The sequence below is a fragment of the Cryptomeria japonica genome, chromosome 11, assembly GCF_030272615.1.
Source record: "Cryptomeria japonica chromosome 11, Sugi_1.0, whole genome shotgun sequence".
In the NCBI taxonomy this organism is placed as follows: domain Eukaryota; kingdom Viridiplantae; phylum Streptophyta; class Pinopsida; order Cupressales; family Cupressaceae; genus Cryptomeria; species Cryptomeria japonica.
Genome location: NC_081415.1, coordinates 229,214,689 through 229,235,590, shown reverse-complemented (window position 1 = coordinate 229,235,590; position 20,902 = coordinate 229,214,689). Strand labels below are relative to the sequence as shown.

The 20,902-nt window shown below is 35.5% G+C and overlaps 1 protein-coding gene across 4 annotated transcripts in view; it reads right to left on the bottom strand.

Moving 5' to 3' along the window:
* Nucleotides 1–20,902, bottom strand: part of LOC131063948 (tetratricopeptide repeat protein SKI3) — a 167,273-nt gene that overhangs the window by 68,622 nt on the left and 77,749 nt on the right. For 3 of the 4 annotated variants that reach the window (XR_009111186.2, XM_057997941.2, XM_057997944.2), the window contains 4 exons: nt 15,382–15,565; nt 15,181–15,281; nt 14,596–14,808; nt 14,361–14,483 (listed from right to left, as the gene is read on the bottom strand). Coding sequence is in view for 3 of the 4 variants with exons in the window: in XM_057997941.2 (XP_057853924.2) it covers nt 14,361–14,483; nt 14,596–14,808; nt 15,181–15,281; nt 15,382–15,565 (621 nt within the window). In the remaining variant the exon portion in view is untranslated. Of the gene's footprint in view, nt 1–14,360; nt 14,484–14,595; nt 14,809–15,180; nt 15,282–15,355; nt 15,566–20,902 lie in introns of all 4 variants that reach the window. The other variant, XM_057997943.2, reaches the window with a different exon arrangement.

Below are 20,902 nucleotides of genomic sequence, written 5' to 3'. Positions count from 1 at the left end.
ACTTTGCTTGGAGATCTCTATATAGATGGTTTCAGAAGGTATTTTGAAAACCCTCTCTATAGCTTCTGCATCCAAGCGAATGATCACTTCTCCATCATCATTTTTAATAACTCGTGTCTCTTTATCAAAATGATGGACACATGCTAGAACAAATTCCGGTTCTAGGGCAGCAACTGGAAAGGATGCGGCATGATGGATATGGCTGTCCAACAACCGTTGCATGTCCCCCTCCTTCGGATCTTCAATCCTTTGTATGAATTCGGACATGTCAACATGCCCTATCTCAGTATCCTTGATATGATCAAGGGAGGAAGAAACCTGTGACTGCGGAACTTCATTTTGGTATTTGTCATACCTGTATTTCATCTTTTTTGGAGTGGGAGATGATGGTACATTTGTCATCTGAAAACAACTGGAAACGCTGCAATGTAAATCCAAGAGTATCAAGGCAATATCAAAGTCAGTACCTTTAGACATTTTTACTCCTCCAAATGGGAAAGTTCAACTTTCGAACATTGGCTTTGTGAGAGGAAATATAAGAAGTGGAAAGATAAGCTTTTGACTTATTTCGGGTTTTGAAACATGTTTTGCAAGTACACGAGGGAAGTACAAATGTGCAATCGGGTTTCCAAATTCCGAATGCAACTATACTCGCGAAACACGAAGCATGAATAAATGAAAGGAGAATGAATTTTCAGTTTGGAAGTTGGGAAGAACATATTTGCAATTGGTTTTCTAAATCCAAATGCAAACTTATTTACAAACTGAAAATCGAAGGAATGGATGAAAAAATGGTATTTAGGCATGCAGGAAATGACAAAGATGATAAGTACGGATGAGGGAATTGGAAGCGGATAGGTAAAAATGAATTTCAAGGAGATCACTTGGAACTTTGCCATGCAAAAATGGGAAAAACTTTCAACTTGCAATCCGGATTTCAAAACCCGAAATTGGGAAGAACTTGATTTTTTAATCATTGAAGTTTGATTTTTGGACTAAAGAAGGTTAAGTCTTTGTCCAAAAAGGGAAGAACACATCTAGAGGTAGAACTTTTTACACTTGCAAACTTCTTTGCAAATTGGGAAGAACACATCTCTCTTATTTTGAAACTTGATTTTTTGGACCAAAGAAGGTTAAGTCTTTGTCAAAAAAGGGAAGAACACTAATTTTCCTCTTACTTGCAATCGGGTTAATTTTCCTCTTACTTGTTCTTCCCTTTTTTGACAAAGACTTAACCTTCTTTGGTCCATAAACTCGATTGCAAGTAAGAGGAAAATTAGTGTTCTTCCTTTTTTTGACAAAGACTTAACCTTCTTTGGTCCAAAAAATCAAGGAGAAATTCTAAAGGGGAAGAACAACTTTACTTTACAAATTTCTTTGTAAAATGGGGAATTTCCTCTCATAAACCCATTATGAACATGAACAAAACTAAAACTAAACAAGAAAATGCAAGGAAAGAAATAAGAGAGAAAGACAAAAATAAAAATTACCTTGCAAAGTTGAGAAGAAATCCAAACTTGAAGAATCAACCAAACATAGAAGATGAAGCCCTTTAAATAGAATTTAAACAATGGAAAAAACTTAGCCACGCATTGTGACAATAGAAAAACCGATTTTCTATAAAAATGCCATGTAAAAATGCTAATGAAATGGTTCGAAACTGATTTCATTCATCATTAATCACAAGACAAAGCAAAAACGACTTAGGATTATAAGCATACCTCAAAGGCAAAGAGTGCATAACTTAGCAAAACACATGACTGTTTTTTAGGGCCTTTTTTGCAAATCCGAAACCATAAATGCACATAAAATGGTTTGATTAAAGCTTAGAATCCAACACACTTATGGTTGAGCCAAAAACACCTTGAGAATAGATGGATTCAATCCCCCAAATCATAGCAAAACGCATAAATGCATGATTCAGAAAAAACGGCTTCAAGAAGACAAATGGCGAAAAACGGTTTGCAAGAATGCGCAAAAAATGGGTTTGAATCCTTCAAAGTTGTAGGAAATCCACACTTCGAGGGAATCCCTAAATTTCCTCCAAAAAATTCGAACCCAAATCAGCTTGCAATGGCATGGAAGAATTTCGGGTTTTAGGAACAATCCAACAAGTTCTACAAGATGTTCATATTTTTGCCTCTAAGGCAAATTTCGGGTTTTAGAAAAGAAATTACAAGTAAAATTACTTGTAATAGGGAAATAGAATTCCCTTTACAAGTGATTTCACTCAAAACATGTAAAAGGGGTTTAAAATCTCATTTACAAGTTTTATTTTAACATTATAAAAACAACTTTAAGTTACAAAGACATGTAAAGGGGTTTTAAAATCCCATTTACAAGTTTTATAAACACTTAAAGTCAAGCTACTGGCAATGGGGATTTTAAAACCTCCATTACAAGTTTTATAAAAACTTGCAATTGGAGAAAAATTCCCCTACAAGCCTAAAAGCTTCAAGGGGGTTTTGAAAAACAAATTACCAATTACTGGTAATCATCGAAAAATTCCCCTACATTGAAGCAAAAACATAGCAAACGGACTCGAAACGCGACGAAATTCGAAACATAGCTTGGGGATGGATTAACGATCGATCCAGTCCAAGGATGGGGCTAATTTATGCCTCGGGAAGCGTGCCATAGAATAAAAAATTTCAGATTTTAACAAAAATTTCTCTGTGATAGTCCAATTTTTGAAATCAAAAATTGAGGACAACAGGAATAGGAGAGGATGGTAAATCTGACATTGAAAGATAACCTGATATACTGCGATGAAGACTTAAAAGTGTTAAGGCAACATCATAATCAGCTGCAACTAACATTTTTCTTTCTCCAAATGGGAAGAACTCCAACCCTTGCACTTCACGAATTTGTGAGAGAAAGATGAAAAATAAATGGGAATGGTGGAAATTTGACTTTGACCAATTTCGGATCTTGGGGAGAGTTTTACAAGTATACAAGTTGGGAAGAATGAACATGAAATCAGACTTTAAAACCTGAATGCAAGTATACTTGTAAAACAGAAAATGGAGAAATGAGTGAAAAATGAGATTTAGACTTGTGGGAAATGACGTGAATGGAAAGTACGGATATAAGCAATATGGATGGATAAAAATAGGAAGGTTTTGGGAATGTCATTTTCAAGAAAATGGGAAGAACTTTGGACATGCAATCCGGTTCTAAAAGCCCGATTTTGGAAGGATGGGTATTTTTCATCTTTGCAACTTGGAATTTCACTAGAAGATAGTTAAATTCTTATAACCATAAGGGAAGATCAATTATTTTCATCCAACTTGTAATTGGGATTTAAAATCCCGAATACAAGTAAAAAGGGAAAATGGGGAAGAACAATGCAATTCACAAATTGCTTTGCAGAAGGGAAAATCTCTCTCACAAAACCGATTTTTGGGGCAAAACCAACATATACACAAATTTACAACTAGAAAGGAAAAACAAGAAGACAAGAAAACAAGAAAATGAAACAAGAAAAGAAAAGAAATCATACCTTGTTTCAATCTGAAATGCCTCTTCAAAAGATGATCAATCTTTGAAAGAAGGGAAGAAAACTCTTAAATAGAGACTAACCGCATTCCAAAACCCTAGCCACGTTTTTACTAAAACGCCATAGGCAGCAAAACGTGGCACCAAATGCAAGTTTGTAGAGCCAAATCGCCAAAGAGGAATCACGCCTAAGAGTCCCAAAGCAAAACGCCTAAGGGAGAGATGAAAACGTGGCACCAAAACCCCCCAAAACGCAGCCTTGGAAGGATCACGTGGAAACACTTTTTGCAGAAAACAAGGGTTAAACCGTTTTCCAAAACAAATGTAATGTGTTCTTCAACTCACATAAATCGCCTCGCAACGATATCGCCTCCTTGCTCCATGAATCTCTCCACAAAAATCGGGAAGAATTTGTGGCAAAATTGTCTTACGAGAGGAAAATTGGGTTCTTAGGAAAGAAAGACAAGTTACATTTTACACGCAAGAGAGAAAATCGGGTTTTAATTCCCATATTACAAGTTTAAAACATTACTTTTCTTTCAACAAGACAAAATCAGGTTTTGGAGAGAGATATGCAAGTTATAATAACTTGTAAAGGGAAAATAAAATCCCTACAACAAGTTTTAATAACTCAACACATGCAATAGGGGAATAAAATCCCCATTACAAGCAAAAGACACTAAAATAGGGGTTTTACAAAAAAATTACAAGTGACTTTTAAATATGCAATTTAAAATTAAGTTGTAACTTATCCAAAAAATCCTACGTTACCCCAAGTTTCCGGGACGGGGGGACAGGGGGATGGCGGGACGAGTTTCCGGGACGGCAATTTTTTTTGCCAAATTTGGGGACGAAGGGGGACGGCAAAGGGGACGGCTATATAAAATATAGGGAAAATTTAAAATATATAGGAAAATTCTAAATGTTCATATGAAAACATGGATAAAGCATGCATCTATACATTATATTCATATGAAAACATGGATATAGCATGTGTATGATACTATGAAAATATTTTAGAATGCAAACATCGAACATACAACATTATCAATAGACTCAATACTCAATATGCACTCATAATTCAGAATTTCAATTCATTCACATTGTCAATATGCATATCATAATAGATATTAAAGAAATAACATACAAAATGCCCAAAGGCCACACTGCTGCCATATTGTTTCATTGTCAATTGCGATATGGAAATCAAAATAGTACTAAGTAAATACTAAAAAGCAAAGTATAATATTTATTATTTAATATTTTATTATTTAATTTATTTTCTATTTATAAATTTTAAAATTTATAATATGAATTAATTTAAAATTATAAATATTTGATATGAATTAATAAATTTAATGTTGCCTTTTAATTTTTGATAGAGGGCCCATGTTAGAAAAATAATAAAATATAGATAGTCGTATTTTGATTTCATAACTATTCAAATTCAATAATAAAAAAATTGATAGTCGTGTTTTAAATTTTTTCAATATAGAGGGCCCATGTTAGAAAAAATTTTAAAAAATTGAAAATACGACTTTTTTTTTAATATTTTTCCCTAGCTCTAGATGTGGGGGACATCTAGCCGTCCCCAATCCATCCCCAGCCATCCCCCCGTTTCGAGGACGTCCCCTAAAAATTCTGACAATTTGGGGACGAGGGGGGGGGGACGTCCCCTGGCCGTCCCCAAGTCCCCGAAACGTCCCCGGGACTGGGATGGGGGTTTTCAGGTAGGGGACGCGTCCCCGGGTTTCGTAGAAAAAATCCCTATTATGATTTAAAAAGCCAAAAAGCATCAAGGGGGGAAGTAAAAAGTAAGTTTCAAGTTCTTTTTTCAATAAAGTGCACTTGTAATTAGCCAAAAATTTCCCTACAAAGACTAAAACAAAGAAAATCATTAAAACTTTCAATTCAAGGAAAATTTTCCACCTACAGTTAAGGAGAAAAAACCTGAAATTGAAAGAAAGACATAGCAAACGAACCTAGAATGCGATGAAATTTGAAACGTGGTTCGAGGATGGACTGAGGATTATGCCAGTCCAAGGGTAAAGCAAAATTTTGCCTTAGGAAGCGTGCCGTAGAGTAAAATTTTCATTTTTTGACAAAAATTTTATGTAATGGTCCTTCATTTTTTAAAACAAAAATGAGGACAACAGAACTTCACCGCATATCATCCGTAAAGTGTTTAATGAAATCTCTCCTTATGTAAAAGGCCCCTTGATGAAACAACAATCACAACGACCAACTGTGCTTATCCACACATCAAGACCTGACATTCATGAACCTTGGAGTTATCTCAAGTGATCCTTAAGCCAATCTTCAGCATTTGAGAAGCTTTGTTCAAGAGAGGATGAGATACTTTTGGGTATTTTATTTTGTGTTTGCATGTGTGTAAAAACACATCAACAGTACCCATATCAGGACATGCAGAAACTTGATATTGGAAACTGGAACTTCAGCCCATCTATCTGCCCTCTACTAGACAGAATACCCAAAATTTGACTCAGGCAGAAGGATAAGTAAAGAAGGTGATCTAAATTGACAGGAAAATGGTTATTGCACCGGTTGTCATGAATGAGATTTCAAATGTCACCTTCCATATCAACATGATTTATAGTTTCATGAGGAGCAGCAAGGTGGGACATCGGTGTTTTGCAACAGGTTGCTCGTAAGGCAAGACCTTCAAAGAGGCACAAGAACCCAAAGAAGGTTGATAGTGTTGTCAATAAAACAGCTCCAAAATATATAACCTTGAAGGGTAAAGCTAAGACCCAGACCAACTGATAATCAGATTTGGGGAAGACAGTTATTTTAATATGAATTTCATAACTTAAGTGGATAACTAAATTTTGAAGTTGATTAGGAAGTTGTAATGCCCCGTCTTTCCTAGTTGATCACTCAGATTCAGAGATTCACCTGTTATCCATCTCCACAAGTGAATTCAATCAATAGGAGATGACACTGCTGGCATGTGGGGGTCCTATACTTAACACTTGGGCACTGGGAAGTGTTATTATTTGAGAATATAATGTTATTTTAATATAAAGTCACTTTTTCTTAAAAATAGAAAAAAGTTAATTAAAATGACTTTATGGAATCAAGTTATAGAGTAATAATAAAAAACAAAAGCACCCCCATGGCACGCACCCCTTGGCATAATGTTGCTTTAAAAAGTGGGAAATCTCAATGATAAATAAGACCCTCAAGTTGGGCGAACTTGCTAAGGAAATATTTATTAAATAAATTTCATTAATAATAAGGCATGAGAACTCTAAAAGGTACGATTAGGGTTCAGAGGTAATAAAGCAACAAGAGGAGCATTCATTTTGGCATCTATGATTTTATTTTTACATCAGCAGGTTGAGAATTGAGCTCTGGAAATGGATTTCTGCAGCATATGAATCTTCTGGGAACGAAATCTCCTTGAAGGCAGATGTATTGGATGAAACCCCAATCCACAAGAGAGAGGGATTCACTCAGAATTCCTATTGGTGCTTCAAAGAACATTTAATTCAGTGAATCGCAAAATTTATTGCAGATTTTGGAGGGTTCACAATCTTAATAAGGCAGCCGTTGCACTTCCTAAGCCAGCTGTACAACCCTCTTAGGCAGCCGTTCCACTTGTAGAACCTCTTGATGCCAATCATGTATGATCTAACCAATTAAAGGCATGAATCTTGTGCAAATCTCATGACCAGCATTTCACAGTTGAGTTTCAGTGTTTTTGGCAGGCTACAGGAACAAATCTCTCGTTCAGTCTGCTATTCTTCAATAATTTTAATAATCTTGCCTAGAGGCCAGGTGTGGAACCTAGTAGACTTCTTGTTTCATTCAGTATTTATTTTTGGTAATTGTTGTAGAAGCAAATAAAACCAGTTGGAGCTATCCTTGCCAGCTGGAAGCCCATAGTTTGTGTTATTCTGGTTTTCTTTATTTAAAAAATTAAAACCCTCTCCTGGCAAGGCGTTGGATTCCTGGTATGACATTTGTTGTTTTAGGTGAACTAGAATTCTTGAATCTGAAAATTACTCTATTGCTGTTCATAAATCAGAATTCTGAATTTGATTACCAGTCAATTATATTTCCTGCATGTTGAATTCCAAAGTTGTGGTTCATTGGCACTGTTTATGACTAAACCCTATACAATCCATCGGCATCAAAATCTCAAACACAAAACTCAGTAAACAACATTAAAACCTTCAATTCAGCAGCATACAAATCAGAAAATTTTCAGTGCAAACCGGCTGGGGATCTTTCAGAAGCTCAAGGAGAAGGCCCTGACTGGTGTCAAGGAGAGGTTACATACCATTGTCCCCCAAATGTTCAAACGTATCCCACACGGTGAAACTTCCTTCAAAATGTGAGTCATTTCAGACACAGTTGCTACTAATCTTCTTATGCAGAAGTTTTTGGAAGCTCAATACACCTGGATTAATCATGTGGGTGATCACAGCTGTATCAGGACCATCCCACTAAGGTATGGAGGTTAAATAGAAAGGATGTTGAGCCTCCTCCAAACAATGTTAATGCACAATGATTCCTTGTAGTATGCTCCATCAAGCATATAGATTCCATTCAAGAAAACATGCTACATAAGTAACTTGTTTTTAAACTGCCTTTATCTAGTTATGATCCCTATATTTGTGGACATGAACTGAAGTTAACTTTTGGCAGGAACCCATAAGATATTTCATATTAAGAGCATTTTTAATATCTGTCAATAACTTGTTGGGCTGCTCTGATGGTGGTAGGGATAGACCTATTTCACTTTTATTTATGGCTTTATGCAAAGTAGTTTGACTAGTATGACTACATGGATATATAAATTTCTGTAACTCAGACACAATAGTTGTTAGAACACTTTTAGATTAGCTACGGTGATGGTACAAACAAAACCTTAATTATCTTTGTGAACTGCAGGATCAGTTTTAGAAAACGCTAAAAGTGATTCTCAGAATTCACCCTAAACAAAGACTCTTGTGCAGAAGAAAAAACTATCTTTAGTAAATGAAATATACATTGATACTCAACAACCTTTGCTGTTTCTCAGTCAAAAAATTGCCTTTGTTCTCATTCTCACTGGCGCCCAATGGGACCATGGTGAAACGGGACCATGGTGGCAAGGATTTCCTGATAAGAGAAGGATTTCCTAGAAGTCGAAGATTGCCCACTGGTATTGCCACTTATGATTATATTTCAAGTACCTTGTCATAGACTTAGTAGAATTACCAATTTCCAAGGCCTTTTATAATGACAAGGAGAGCCTCAATGTTATTACTTGTGATGTTGACAGGCTAGAAACAAAGAACATGCCTAATGTATTCGAAGCTGTTGATTGTAGGCCTCAATAAAGCACTTTATACCTATATTGTAGTATGAAATTTATGAAGCATTTTACACCGTGTGTGTGTGTGCGTGCATGTGTGTGTGTGCACGTGTGTGTGCGTACATGCATGTGTGTGCGTGTGTGCATGTGTGTGTAAACATATATATAGATATATAGACATGCACATGCACACACACACACACAGACATATATACATGTATATCTATATAGACATACACACATGCACACACACATACACATAGATATATATACACATATATATGTATGTACATATAGTATATATATGTGTATATATACATATACATCTTCTATGTATATGTATATGTATACGTATATGTATATGTATAAGCATAAGCATATATATACACACATATGTATATATATGTCATATATACATATATATACACACATGTATAGTGTATATATGTATGTATGCATATCACATGTATAAATATGTATATTTACACATGTATATACACACTTGTATATATATGTGTGTATACACACATATATATAAAAGAGTGTATATGTGTGCGCACACACAGATATATATACAGATATATACACATATATATGTGTGTGTGTATATGTATATATATATGTATGTATATATATATATATATATATATATATATATATATTTGTATTTTTATGTTTACAAGCCAATATATGTGTGTGACATATATATACATATATATACACACATGTATATATATGTATACACACATATATATACACATGTATACATATGTATATACACACTTGTATATATATTTGTGTGTATGTATATATATGTATGTATACCCCCCCTCCCCTGCACACATATATAATTAATAATAACTATATATAATTTATAAATATTTGTTTATTAAATAAATTAATATTAAATATGTAATAACTAATTTGACTAAATAAAAAGAAACAGTATTGAAATAAAAATCTTCTAGAAGTATAGATAGCATACAACTATATTTATGAACCTTCTCAAAATAAGTCAGTCAAGTCTATCGTATGAGCGATATATTTTTCTTGCAAACTTTGATCAACCACCTAGTTATGTTCAATCCAACTATAGAAAGGGAGGGGTTTGGCCATTCTTGAATCAAGAAAATTTCATCTCCATCCCATTTGTTCTTCAATATCCACGTGAATATAATTGCTACTATGTGCCAATCTATGTCAGAAGGAGATCCAAGAGATCCCAAGCAATTGGGTCTGCAGGATGGTGGACAGTAACAGAATTTAGAAGAGACCCCAATGCCAGAAGCAGATGTTGATGGATACTAATTTCTCCATGCAAAATATTGTGCTCTGGATTAGAGTCCAGCATACTTGTCTAAATATTAGGAGTGCATATTTTAGTCTTATTAGCTATATGTACTAGCAGTTTTAGTGTGCTTTATTTATTTGCTTTATAGTTTTGTCCCATTTGCCTCTGTATATAGTGGCTTTTTTACAGCACTTTGTTGGTTTGGGATGGAGATTTTGAGTTTTGAACCGAGTATAACCTTGTAAAGATAATTTCAGTCCCCTTATTTTGTCTCTCCTAATGGCCAAGGATGATGTGCTCCTGCTCTCTTTTTAATGAAATCGAAAACGATATTGATAGATGCTTAGGCTAATCCAGTGCAAAAACCCAAGATGAATTAAGGTGCTGAAGCAGTAAATAATTTTGCATGGATCAGTGAAACGGGACTCGCCCAGAATCGGCGAGTCCGAATACGGGTCAGGCCTAGAGAGTCCCAGGGGATCGGACTCAGACTCGCCGAGTTGGCGAGTTTGGCCCAAACTCGGCGAGTCCCGAGCCTCAGACTCGGTTGGCATTAAGTATGAAAAAGACCAAAAAAAAAACAGTTTTAAATGCTTTTTCAAATCCGTTTTTTTTTGGTTAATTATCTCCTATCCCTAAAAGTGAACTTCATTTCATTCACTTGCAAAAATAGGAGGAGTAAAGTGAGTTGGGAAGAAAAACAAGGGTGCATAGAAGAAAAACCAGCAAGAAGGAAGCTCAAGTTTTCTTCAATTTGTCACATTGGAGCTGCATTGGGTTTGGATAGGAAGAGTTTGCAGCTCATTTCAAGCTTGTTGTAAGAGGTAAGATTGTTTTTTTGAAGATTATTTTGTTTCTTGTATGCAAAAATTCCATTTTCTATTCATTTATTTTGAAAGTTTTACATTTTTTTTCAAAATCTTTTGTATGTTTGTATGTAGCATGTAGTATGTAATTGTAGTGTTGTACTATGTAGGGTTTGTTAAAAAAAAAAATTAAAAGTAGGGTTTGACAAACCCTACTTTAGTTTTTTTGAATGTATGTATTAATTTTATTTTGTATTTGTAATGTTTTATTGCAGCAAACTTCACTTTATTATTTGCCTCAACTTCAAGTTTCACAAAACTATCCTAAAATGTCTACCATTGGACCTAGGATTCATAAATCTAGGTTGGATTCCTTCTTTGTGCATCGCACTACTCCTGGGTCCCAACAGTCTCTTGAGGGCATGGGTTGGAACAAGGAGGTCCATGATGCTGCTAAAATGGCAGTTGGCGAGTTTTTGAGCTACAGCTGTATTCCATTCTTTGTAGCCAGGTGAATGTTTTACTAACTTTTATGTTTGATAACTTTGATTGTTTTAATTTTTATACTTAACTTATCTCATTGAATTTTTATACTTAACTTATCTCATTGAGTTTCTTTGCGACAGGTCTCCTTACGACAGGTCTCCTTATTGGCAACAAATGGTTGATGCCATTACTATATGTGGGGCGGGGTTCAAAGCCCCTAGTGAGAGTGATTTGAGGGGACCCATTTTGTCTCAAATGGTGGATGATGTGAAGAAGGATTTAGATGAACAACGCCATATATGGAGCACTAAAGGTTGCACCATCATGACTGATGGTTGGACGGATAGGAGAAATAGAACTCTCCTTAATTTTCTTGTTTCTTCCGCAGGTGATTGATTAATTTTAGTTTCATATAGTCTTTAATTTTTTATTTTTTATCAAATGGTTTATTGAATGATCATTGACCTAGCTTTATTTTTTTATTTCAGCGAGCACCGTTTTCATCAAGTCCATTAATGCCTCCACCCATTGCAAGAATGCCACCTACCTATGTGATAGAGGAGGTGATTGAAGATGTGGGTGAGGAGAACGTGGTACAGGTGGTGACCGACAATGCAGCAAATTATGTTGCTGCGGGTAAACTTTTGATTACAAACTAATTTTGTTTGCAAATTAATTACTATCTTGTAATTTGTACCTCCATTAATTACAATTTACAATGCAACAAATTATGTTGCTGCAGGTAGACTAATGATGGAGAGGCACCCATCTATAGTTTGGACTCCATGTGCTACTCATTGCATTGACCTCATGTTGGAGGATATTGGAAAAATCCCATGGGTCAAGAGATGTGTAGAAAGGGCAAGAAATGTCTACAAATTTGTATATAATCATTCATGGGTGTTGGCTCTTATGAGACAATACACAGAGCAGAAGGAGTTAGCTCGTCCAAGAATCACAAGATTTGCCACAAACTTCCTCACATTGCAGTCCATGCTTAGGTCTAAGTCTGCCTTGAGATGTATGATTGTTGGTGAGGAGTAGTCTTCCTCATCCTCTGCTACCACCCCTGCAGGGAAAGATATGGCAGACTGCATTTTTGATGAGCAAGGCTTTTGGGTCCCTTGTGATGAGATAGTGAAGGTAATTATTTTATAAATTCTACAATTTAACTTCATGTTTTATAACTTATTATATGTATTCTTTTATTTGCTCATTTTTCTAAATTACACAATATTTTCAATTTTGCAATTTGTTAAGCCCTTGGCGGTTGTGTTGCGAGTTGCAGATGGAGATAAGCCCGCAATGGGCTATATATATGAGGGCATGGATAGGGCGAAGGAGGGCATCAGATTCCTCTATGGAGGAGATGAGAGCAAGTATGGTCCCATTTGGGAGATCATTGATAGGAGATGGCATCATCAGCTTCATAGGCCCATCCATGCGGCAGCCTATTATCTGAATCTGGCATTCCGTTTTATCCCTTCTTTCAAGGCTGATGTGGAGGTCCTTAATGGGCTATATGCAATCATGGAGAAGATGGGACCTGCTAGTACTTCTTAGATAGACCTTTTTCAAGAGCTACAATTGTTCTCAGATGCACAAGGGGAGACCTTCTCTCGTCCTGTCGCCAAAGACGGTAGGACAACTATGATGCCAGGTAAAAATCAATTGTAGGGCTTAATTTTAGTTTTATTCAATACTATATTGTAACTTGTTAAATGAGTTCATGAGTGAGACTGATTTTATTTATTTTTCTCATTTCAAACTCAGATCATTGGTGGAACTTTTTTGGCCTAGAGATACCAAATATTTAGAAGTTGGCCATTCGCATCTTGAGCCAACCATGCAGCGCATCAGGTTGTGAGCGCAATTGGAGTATGTTTGAGCACATACACTCCAAGAGGCGCAATAGATTATCTATGGAGAAGATGAATGATCTCGTCTTTGTTCACTACAACCTTCGGCTGAGAATGAGAAAGAATGCATTAGTTGACATGTCTCCTATCATTCTAGATGAGGTTGATCTTGAAGCAGAGTGGGCCAATGAGAGTCAGACAGCTCCTAGGACTCCTACAGCTGTATTTAGTGATAATGACATTGATTGGATCGACCAGGTAGATATAGAGGCTGAGGCTGTAGCCATGGCAGAGGAGGAGCAGAGAGCACAAGCAGAGACAAGAAATACTGAGACTCAGAGTGACACAGCTGTTCCTGATGTTGGTGAGCATGACACAGTTGTTCCTGATGTCGGTGAGCATGGCATGGTGTCACGGGGAGTGACTATGGCTGCTGCTGAATCATCCATGACCTACTTTAAACGCCTTCGCAGGGGGCCAGGGCGAGAGGGTGCACAGCCCTCTGAGCCATAGGCTTGTACACTTGTAGTTGTATTTAGTATTTACTATTTACCTTTGGTATTTGTATGTAACATTTGATGATGATCATATGATGACATGGATTTTTTATTCCATGAGTTTTGTAATATTGTATACATTTGACAATATTTATATATCTATGTTTGTTATTTTCTTCAGCTACAATTTGCGTTTATGCTTATGTGATTGATGTATACTTGTGTATGTAATCAAATGAGCCGAGTTTGATGATGTTTTTGTGTCTTTAAGGTGTATTCAATAAAGGGTGTCTGAAACAAGTTTTAAATCTTTAAAAATCTCTAAATTTCTTGAGTTTTTCACTTTCCCGAGACCAGCCGAGTCCGAGCCGAGTCCGAGTCCCGTTTCTTTGGCATGGATACATGAAAAAAGAAATGTAATGCACAAATACTGCTAAGAGTAGTGGTTGGAAGTTTAAACAATTGAAATGTTTTTAAGATTCCATCAGTGCTAGAATACAAAATCTAAATGATACATGGCAATGATCATAAGTGATAATACTTTAATAACAGAAATGGTAGAAAGTGTTTTGCATATGTATAAAAAATCCAAAATACCTTTATGTAGCCCATACGACGCCAGGCCCAAAATGCTCGGGGCGAGCTTTGGGAAGCTTCATGACATATAGATGCTTCCAAGGTTTCCCGTTCCGCAGAATTCAAAATATCACATAAAACTTCCTGATAAACATTCCCAAAGATAATTTCCAAATTAAAACATGATTGCAGATTAATTAATAAATATTATTCAGGATAACAGGATAGAAAAGTGCATATGCATGTGTATCCATACCCCTGCTTCTGAATCTTCAGGGTTGAGTGTGACACATTTCTGATAACACCTTATAGCCCTGTTCATTTCTTTTGTAACTTGACTATAATAATGCCCCAGAAAACGGAAAGCATCTCCATCAGATGGATTTAACTTAACTGCTAAGATGAATTGCTCTACAGCTTTCTCCTTGTAGATGTCTAAATTTTCACTTGCTTTCCAGTACAAGAAACCCTGCATCAAGGAATGCATTTAATAATCATCTATGCATATTAAAAAGGATTAATTCGCCATCATGTTGATAAAAGAAGAGCATAGAATTATACAATATGTTATTTTCCTTGAAAATGAAATGAATTTAATAAGCAGCCACAGCTCTGAAAACACAAGAAGTTGACCAACAGAATATGTGATGCCACATGTAAAAGAGATTAAAACCCAAAATTTATTGAGAGGAACAAATATTAACACACCAAAGATGAAATTACAAACATAAAATGTATAATGGGTTCTAAGCAACCAATCTCCATCTTTTTGATATGAAAATGAATTAAAATGTACTGATATGAAAATATTATTCTCATAAGCAATGACCTACACTCTTACCAGCCAGTGATGATAGATTGCAATACCTGGATTCATATTCACTGCTTCAGCCAAAAGGCGAATAAAATGTATAACGGGTTCTAAGCAACCAATCTCCATCTCTTTGATATGAAAATAATTTAAAAAGTAATGATATGTTAATAATATTCTCATAAGCAATGACCTACACTCTTACCAGCCTGTGATGATAGATTGCAATACCCGAATTCATATTCACTGCTTCGGCCAAAAGGCATAGAGCATCATCAAGATTTCCTCTCTGAAATGCCAACCAACCTGACTCCGCACGTGCCCAGTGGTTATTAGCATCCATGGCAAGCAAGTTCTCAAGTTTAGACCATGCTTCCTCAAAACATCCTTTAGCAAGAAAAATCTTGATTTGTCCCTATTAATAAAACAATAAAAGAATTAAAAGGATGAAAATGTGCATATTTCTGAGAAAGTCTATAAAGAAGACACAGAAATAGAATTGCTTAATACAAGAATTGAAGTCAACGAAAGAGATAAACTATCATGTGCAAATTCCTGCAACAGCCTCAAAAGAAGAAACATAAAAATAGAACCAGATAGAAATTAGAATTGAAGAAATCAAATACAGATAAACCCAGTTTTCAGGTAGTTTTGAATATAGTTCATAAAAGGGTGTTAAATGGTGTTCACAGTAATTCATTGGATTGCTTGCCAAATTGTGAGCAGTGGACTCTTCTAATCTGGAAAGAGAAAATATAATGTTATACTAAAGCGCCTGAAAATGATCGATGGAGTGGAAGTTAGAACATTGCATGAATAGTCAATGGTATCTATTAAAAGACATGGGTAAACCGTAAAAGTAACAAAGTCACAACGTATTTCAAATTCAATAAAGAGTTTGAAGGGTTTAGTTTTTTGGTGACACAGGTAACACAAGCAAATAAAACATTATATTCAACAAGAAAGACTCCAAATGGGGTATAACTTTTTAATAAATTTAACTTAAATTGCATAAGAATTGTTTTGGAGGCTCAAATATCATGAATTTACATGCTTAAAAATGTGGGGACTTGTATCTCAAATAGACAAATGAAAAATCCTAAAACCCAAGTTTTGTAGTTCTAGACTCCAGTAACTATGTAAACATCACAAGGTAATACTTTTTTTTGCTTTTGAAAAGGTGCTCTAAGACAGCTTCAACTGGCCTAGATGGCCAACACTGCACAAAGAGAATTAACAGTTGTTTGAGGCAACATTCTTGCAAAACAAGAAAAATGTTAGGATCAGTTAGGTCTGCAAGTTAAGTTTTGGGTTTGGTGGCTTACCAATCCCTTTTTGCTATAGCCAATAATTGATAATTGAATGTCAGATGTTAAACATGAATCAAAATGGTTTATATTTATGCAATGCACATGGAAAATCAATAGAAATCATCATATTGCTTTTCATAAAGAGCATCTAGTTTGTCACAAGAGAGAGAGAGAGAATAAAAAATATAGCCATAAATTGCACATTGTGCCAAGATCAAGAGCTCAATGAAAAGTAGAAAATAGAGAGACAAAATATAGGACAAGAATAAACTGTATTCTCATCAATAGATAGATCATCAAAAGTTACAAACAATGTAGATGAGCCTGCTTATAAAGGCAAGGCTAAGAGACAAGAGAGCACACAATGATGACATGTGGCTCAATGAGAAACAAGGGTAAGTAGGAAATAGGTGTGGTAGGTAGGAGAAACAATAAAATATTCCATATGAGGTGGATCACCCACCGAAGGTGGAATTATCATCCCACAAGAAGTGGATATGATAAAGTAATAACAAGATCACACCATAAAAGGTGGAAATCTCCTACAACACACTATCCCACTGTGACACAAACACCCAAGTGTCTCATATGCAAACTACTATGATATGCATGTACCTAGGTAAACTTAAGTAAGGTGTAATTATATCCAAGATGAATAAATAATTACACCAACACACACAGATAGAAAATCAAATACACAACTAGTAATTGAAAATTGAAAGTCAACTATTAAAATAACTCAATATAGTTCATACTACTGCAATTGCACATGGAAAACCATTACAAATCATCACATTCCTCTTCAATGAGAGTGTAATGTCCCCACTCTAGTCACTCTCAGTGACTGATGAGTTAGCCTATTAATTTGGACTCCTGTAGGCTAACATTTTGGATAGAGAGTCTCAGTGGCAATTCCACTTCTTCAGTTCAGTCTTGGTTTCAGTTCCAGGGCCTTTGCAGTTAGTGTATGGGCTTAGTTGAGGGACTTACTATTTATTGTAAGTCAATCTAGAAATTGTGATATTTTTAGTCAAGGCACTTGGACACATGGAGGTTATTCAGTGTTGACCCCAACTTCTGACGGCACGTCAAAAGACTGAATATTGAGATATTAATATTTTAGTGGTTAAGTTATTAAATTAACTTATATGGATATTATAAAGTCATAAAGTGACTTTATTAAAATTATAAACCACTTAAATATTATAAAGTGACTTTTAAAATCACTTAAATGAATTTGGATGCCCAAAAGGTTAATTAGACTATAGGAATTGAATTAAATACATTTAAATGTATTTAATATGAAGTTGGGCATACTTTTCTTGGAATTTGTGGTTTTGGGGGATACAAGGGAAAAAGAGCAATTCAAACTCCATTATTGATTATTTGACATTGCTTCTATTTTGCTCTGTGGAATTCCTTCACAAGGGTTTCAGAGGTTTGGCCATTGGAGAACGGAAATTCTTCGTGGATCTGTGATTGTGAGGCTGTGGAAGATCAGCTGAATTATTGCAATTGTTAAGGCTTCATTCAGGAGTCTTATTGTGCTTCAACAAAGATTCTTTATTTCAGATATTGCAGATTTTTCAATAAGGAAAGGGCAAATCAGGTTAGAAGCCCCTTTTTGCAGCATATTTCATTTTAATAAGCGGCCGTACAGTTTCCAGTTGTTGGCCGTACAATTCAAGCTTGGCACGTGGGGTCCAGGAAAGGGACGTTTTGACTGGGAGGTTCAAATGCCTTTCTAATTTGCAATCTAGTTGCACCATTCCCAATGCCCAGCATAATCAGGTGGATTCATCTCATTTTTGGCCTAGAAAAATTGTATTCTGGACTTGTACTTCAATTTTGGTCAATTTCCTAGTTTTAGCTAGCAAACTCCAGAATTCTTTATTTAAAATAAGTTGAGGACCTACGGCTATGTTTTATGTATTAATTTCATTTGCAGCAATTACTTAATGCATAATATAGAGTCAATTGTTCCATATTTGGTATCTATTCAGTTATATGAGCAATTCTTGCCTGGTGCACTTGTTATTTGTATTTAAAAATTGTTCAAAAACCCTTGAAAATCCAAAAACAAATCAGCAATAGTATTTCAGGAGAGTTAGAAGCAGCAGGGTTCTTACAGAGAGCATCAACATCATCAATCGGTTTGTCACAATTAGCATCAATGCCACTCCCCCTAGCTGCACTATGCAAGTATTGTGTAGCAACCGCATATCCCTCATCGTCAATAAAGGGTTAAACAAGTTGTGCAAGAGATGCATCCAAGTCAAGATGCTTTGGTGCTACATACCAATGCATCAACATCCCCTCTGTGTACTCAACTTGCTTGTGTGAAAGGAACCACAAGTTGGAATACGCATACATCAACTTTAACTAATTTGCTATCAAATGGTTCCACTTAGCATTGTGGATAAAGAAATGTGTACAACAATTCCACTCGAATGAAGAGGAACTTGCAACTTATCGAGAATAGAAACAAAGTCAATGCGAAGTTTAAAAGGATAATTGCCAAAAAAAAGTGTTAAATAATTAATAGTGCATACCTATCATAGAACTTACATGGCAAAAGGTTGTGGGTAAATAGACCCTTGGCCATAGAAGTACCACCACATATAAATTTCCTTCTTGTACTTGTCTTAAAAAATACTAAGGCTATGATATATCGAAACTATATTATCTAACTCACCCACAACTATTTCCTCTATATTTGGTTCAAAGAAAAATCAAGTGAATGTTGCCTGGTACCCATCAGTAACTTCAATGCCTTTCTATATGGTCACCCTCATGGACAAAGAAAGATATCTCGATGCTATAATACTTGGGGTTCAAAGCAAATAGTAGGAGTTCTAACACAATTGTCCTCTTGTTCCACCACTCAATTATAATTCTTCCACATGCTTGAAAGATGTTTAAGAGTGGTCTTGCTCCGTACCTACTATCATGCCTCTTCTTTTTTCTACAATTGAGTCAATATCATGATATACTTCACCCAAACATTGCCAATCCATACAATGAATTGCATCATACTCATGATGAACTTGATGCAACTCAACATATACTCCACACAAGCCCACCAACCATCATCCAACACCAATGCTTTGACTTCTAGCATCTCATCTAAATTAGACTGCCTACATAAACTACGTTACACCCCTATGAAACTCAATGTTTGCACTCACATTTTCCATTTGTCATCAAGGACATAGTCATCATGTTTAAGTCAAATTCAACTTGTATTTTCCCAATCAGCTTGCATGGTTGTTCGGGTCATAAATTTAATCTTCAAACTAACAACTTTCACAAGTTGATGTTGCAAATGTTTGCTATCAAACAAGGGCGAGATTTGAATGGATTATATGCTGCATTCATGAGGAAGAAGAAAGGTGGAAAGATGGCTGAGTTGCATCAAATTTTATCACTTCATTCAAAATTAAAAAGGATAAATTAAAGGCCTACATAAATAGAAAGTGACAAAGTCATTTAAGAATTTCAGTCATTGCACACATGATACTAGGCAAAGTCACATGTCACTCCAAAGTTCTGCTTTGCACTTCTAAATGGGCTAAAATAGAATGAGGTTCCATCTAGTATTTGTAGAAGTTGATGATACAACCACAGGAGCCAAGAATCATCTAAAAGTAAAACACCTATCACACAAAAGAGATCAAGCAAAGATAATATGCTCAATAACAACCTGAGAATTTTGTATTGATTGCACAAAAGAATATGATTACAATGAATGAATGAAAGCCTAATGCAAGATTAAATTTGGTAGCACTAAGTGTCACAATCATAATTAATGAGACAACTTAAGCTATTATTAGCCTAATTTAATAAAAAGAAAAAGCACCTAAGTTTAGCTGAAGTGAAAAAAGTAATTAAAGAACCAAATTAAATAAATAACTAGATAATTTTCCTAATTACTCTGACAACCTCCCTTGAGATTAACTTAGGGAGTACCTAAAAGGCTAATGATGAATGCAAAAAAGCAAGCATGAATAGGTCCTGGCAACAAGGCCTGATTATGTACCCATGTACAAACCAATGCAACTCTCACAAAACAAAGAAAAGGAGAAAACCCAATGGGACAAAACTCCTCTCCAAAAGAGAGAAAATACAATAAATTCACTAGTGATGAAAGGAAACGAGGACTCAATATGAACCCCCAAGGATTGCTTCTATCACAATAGTACAATGAATATTCCCACCATAAGAGAGAAAATGAGGATTAAAATCCCCCCAATGAAGAAGCAGCTCCTATGCCAATGATGAATGCCTGAAGACAGAACATTATCCACTACCTACAAACAACATTTCTCCCCTTAGGAAGAAACAAATCCAAACAAGAAAATGTAGGAATCCAAATCCAAACTGTGCGTGCCTTTGGAAATCGCTCATATGTCACTATGTACATGAAAGATGATAGTGCCACA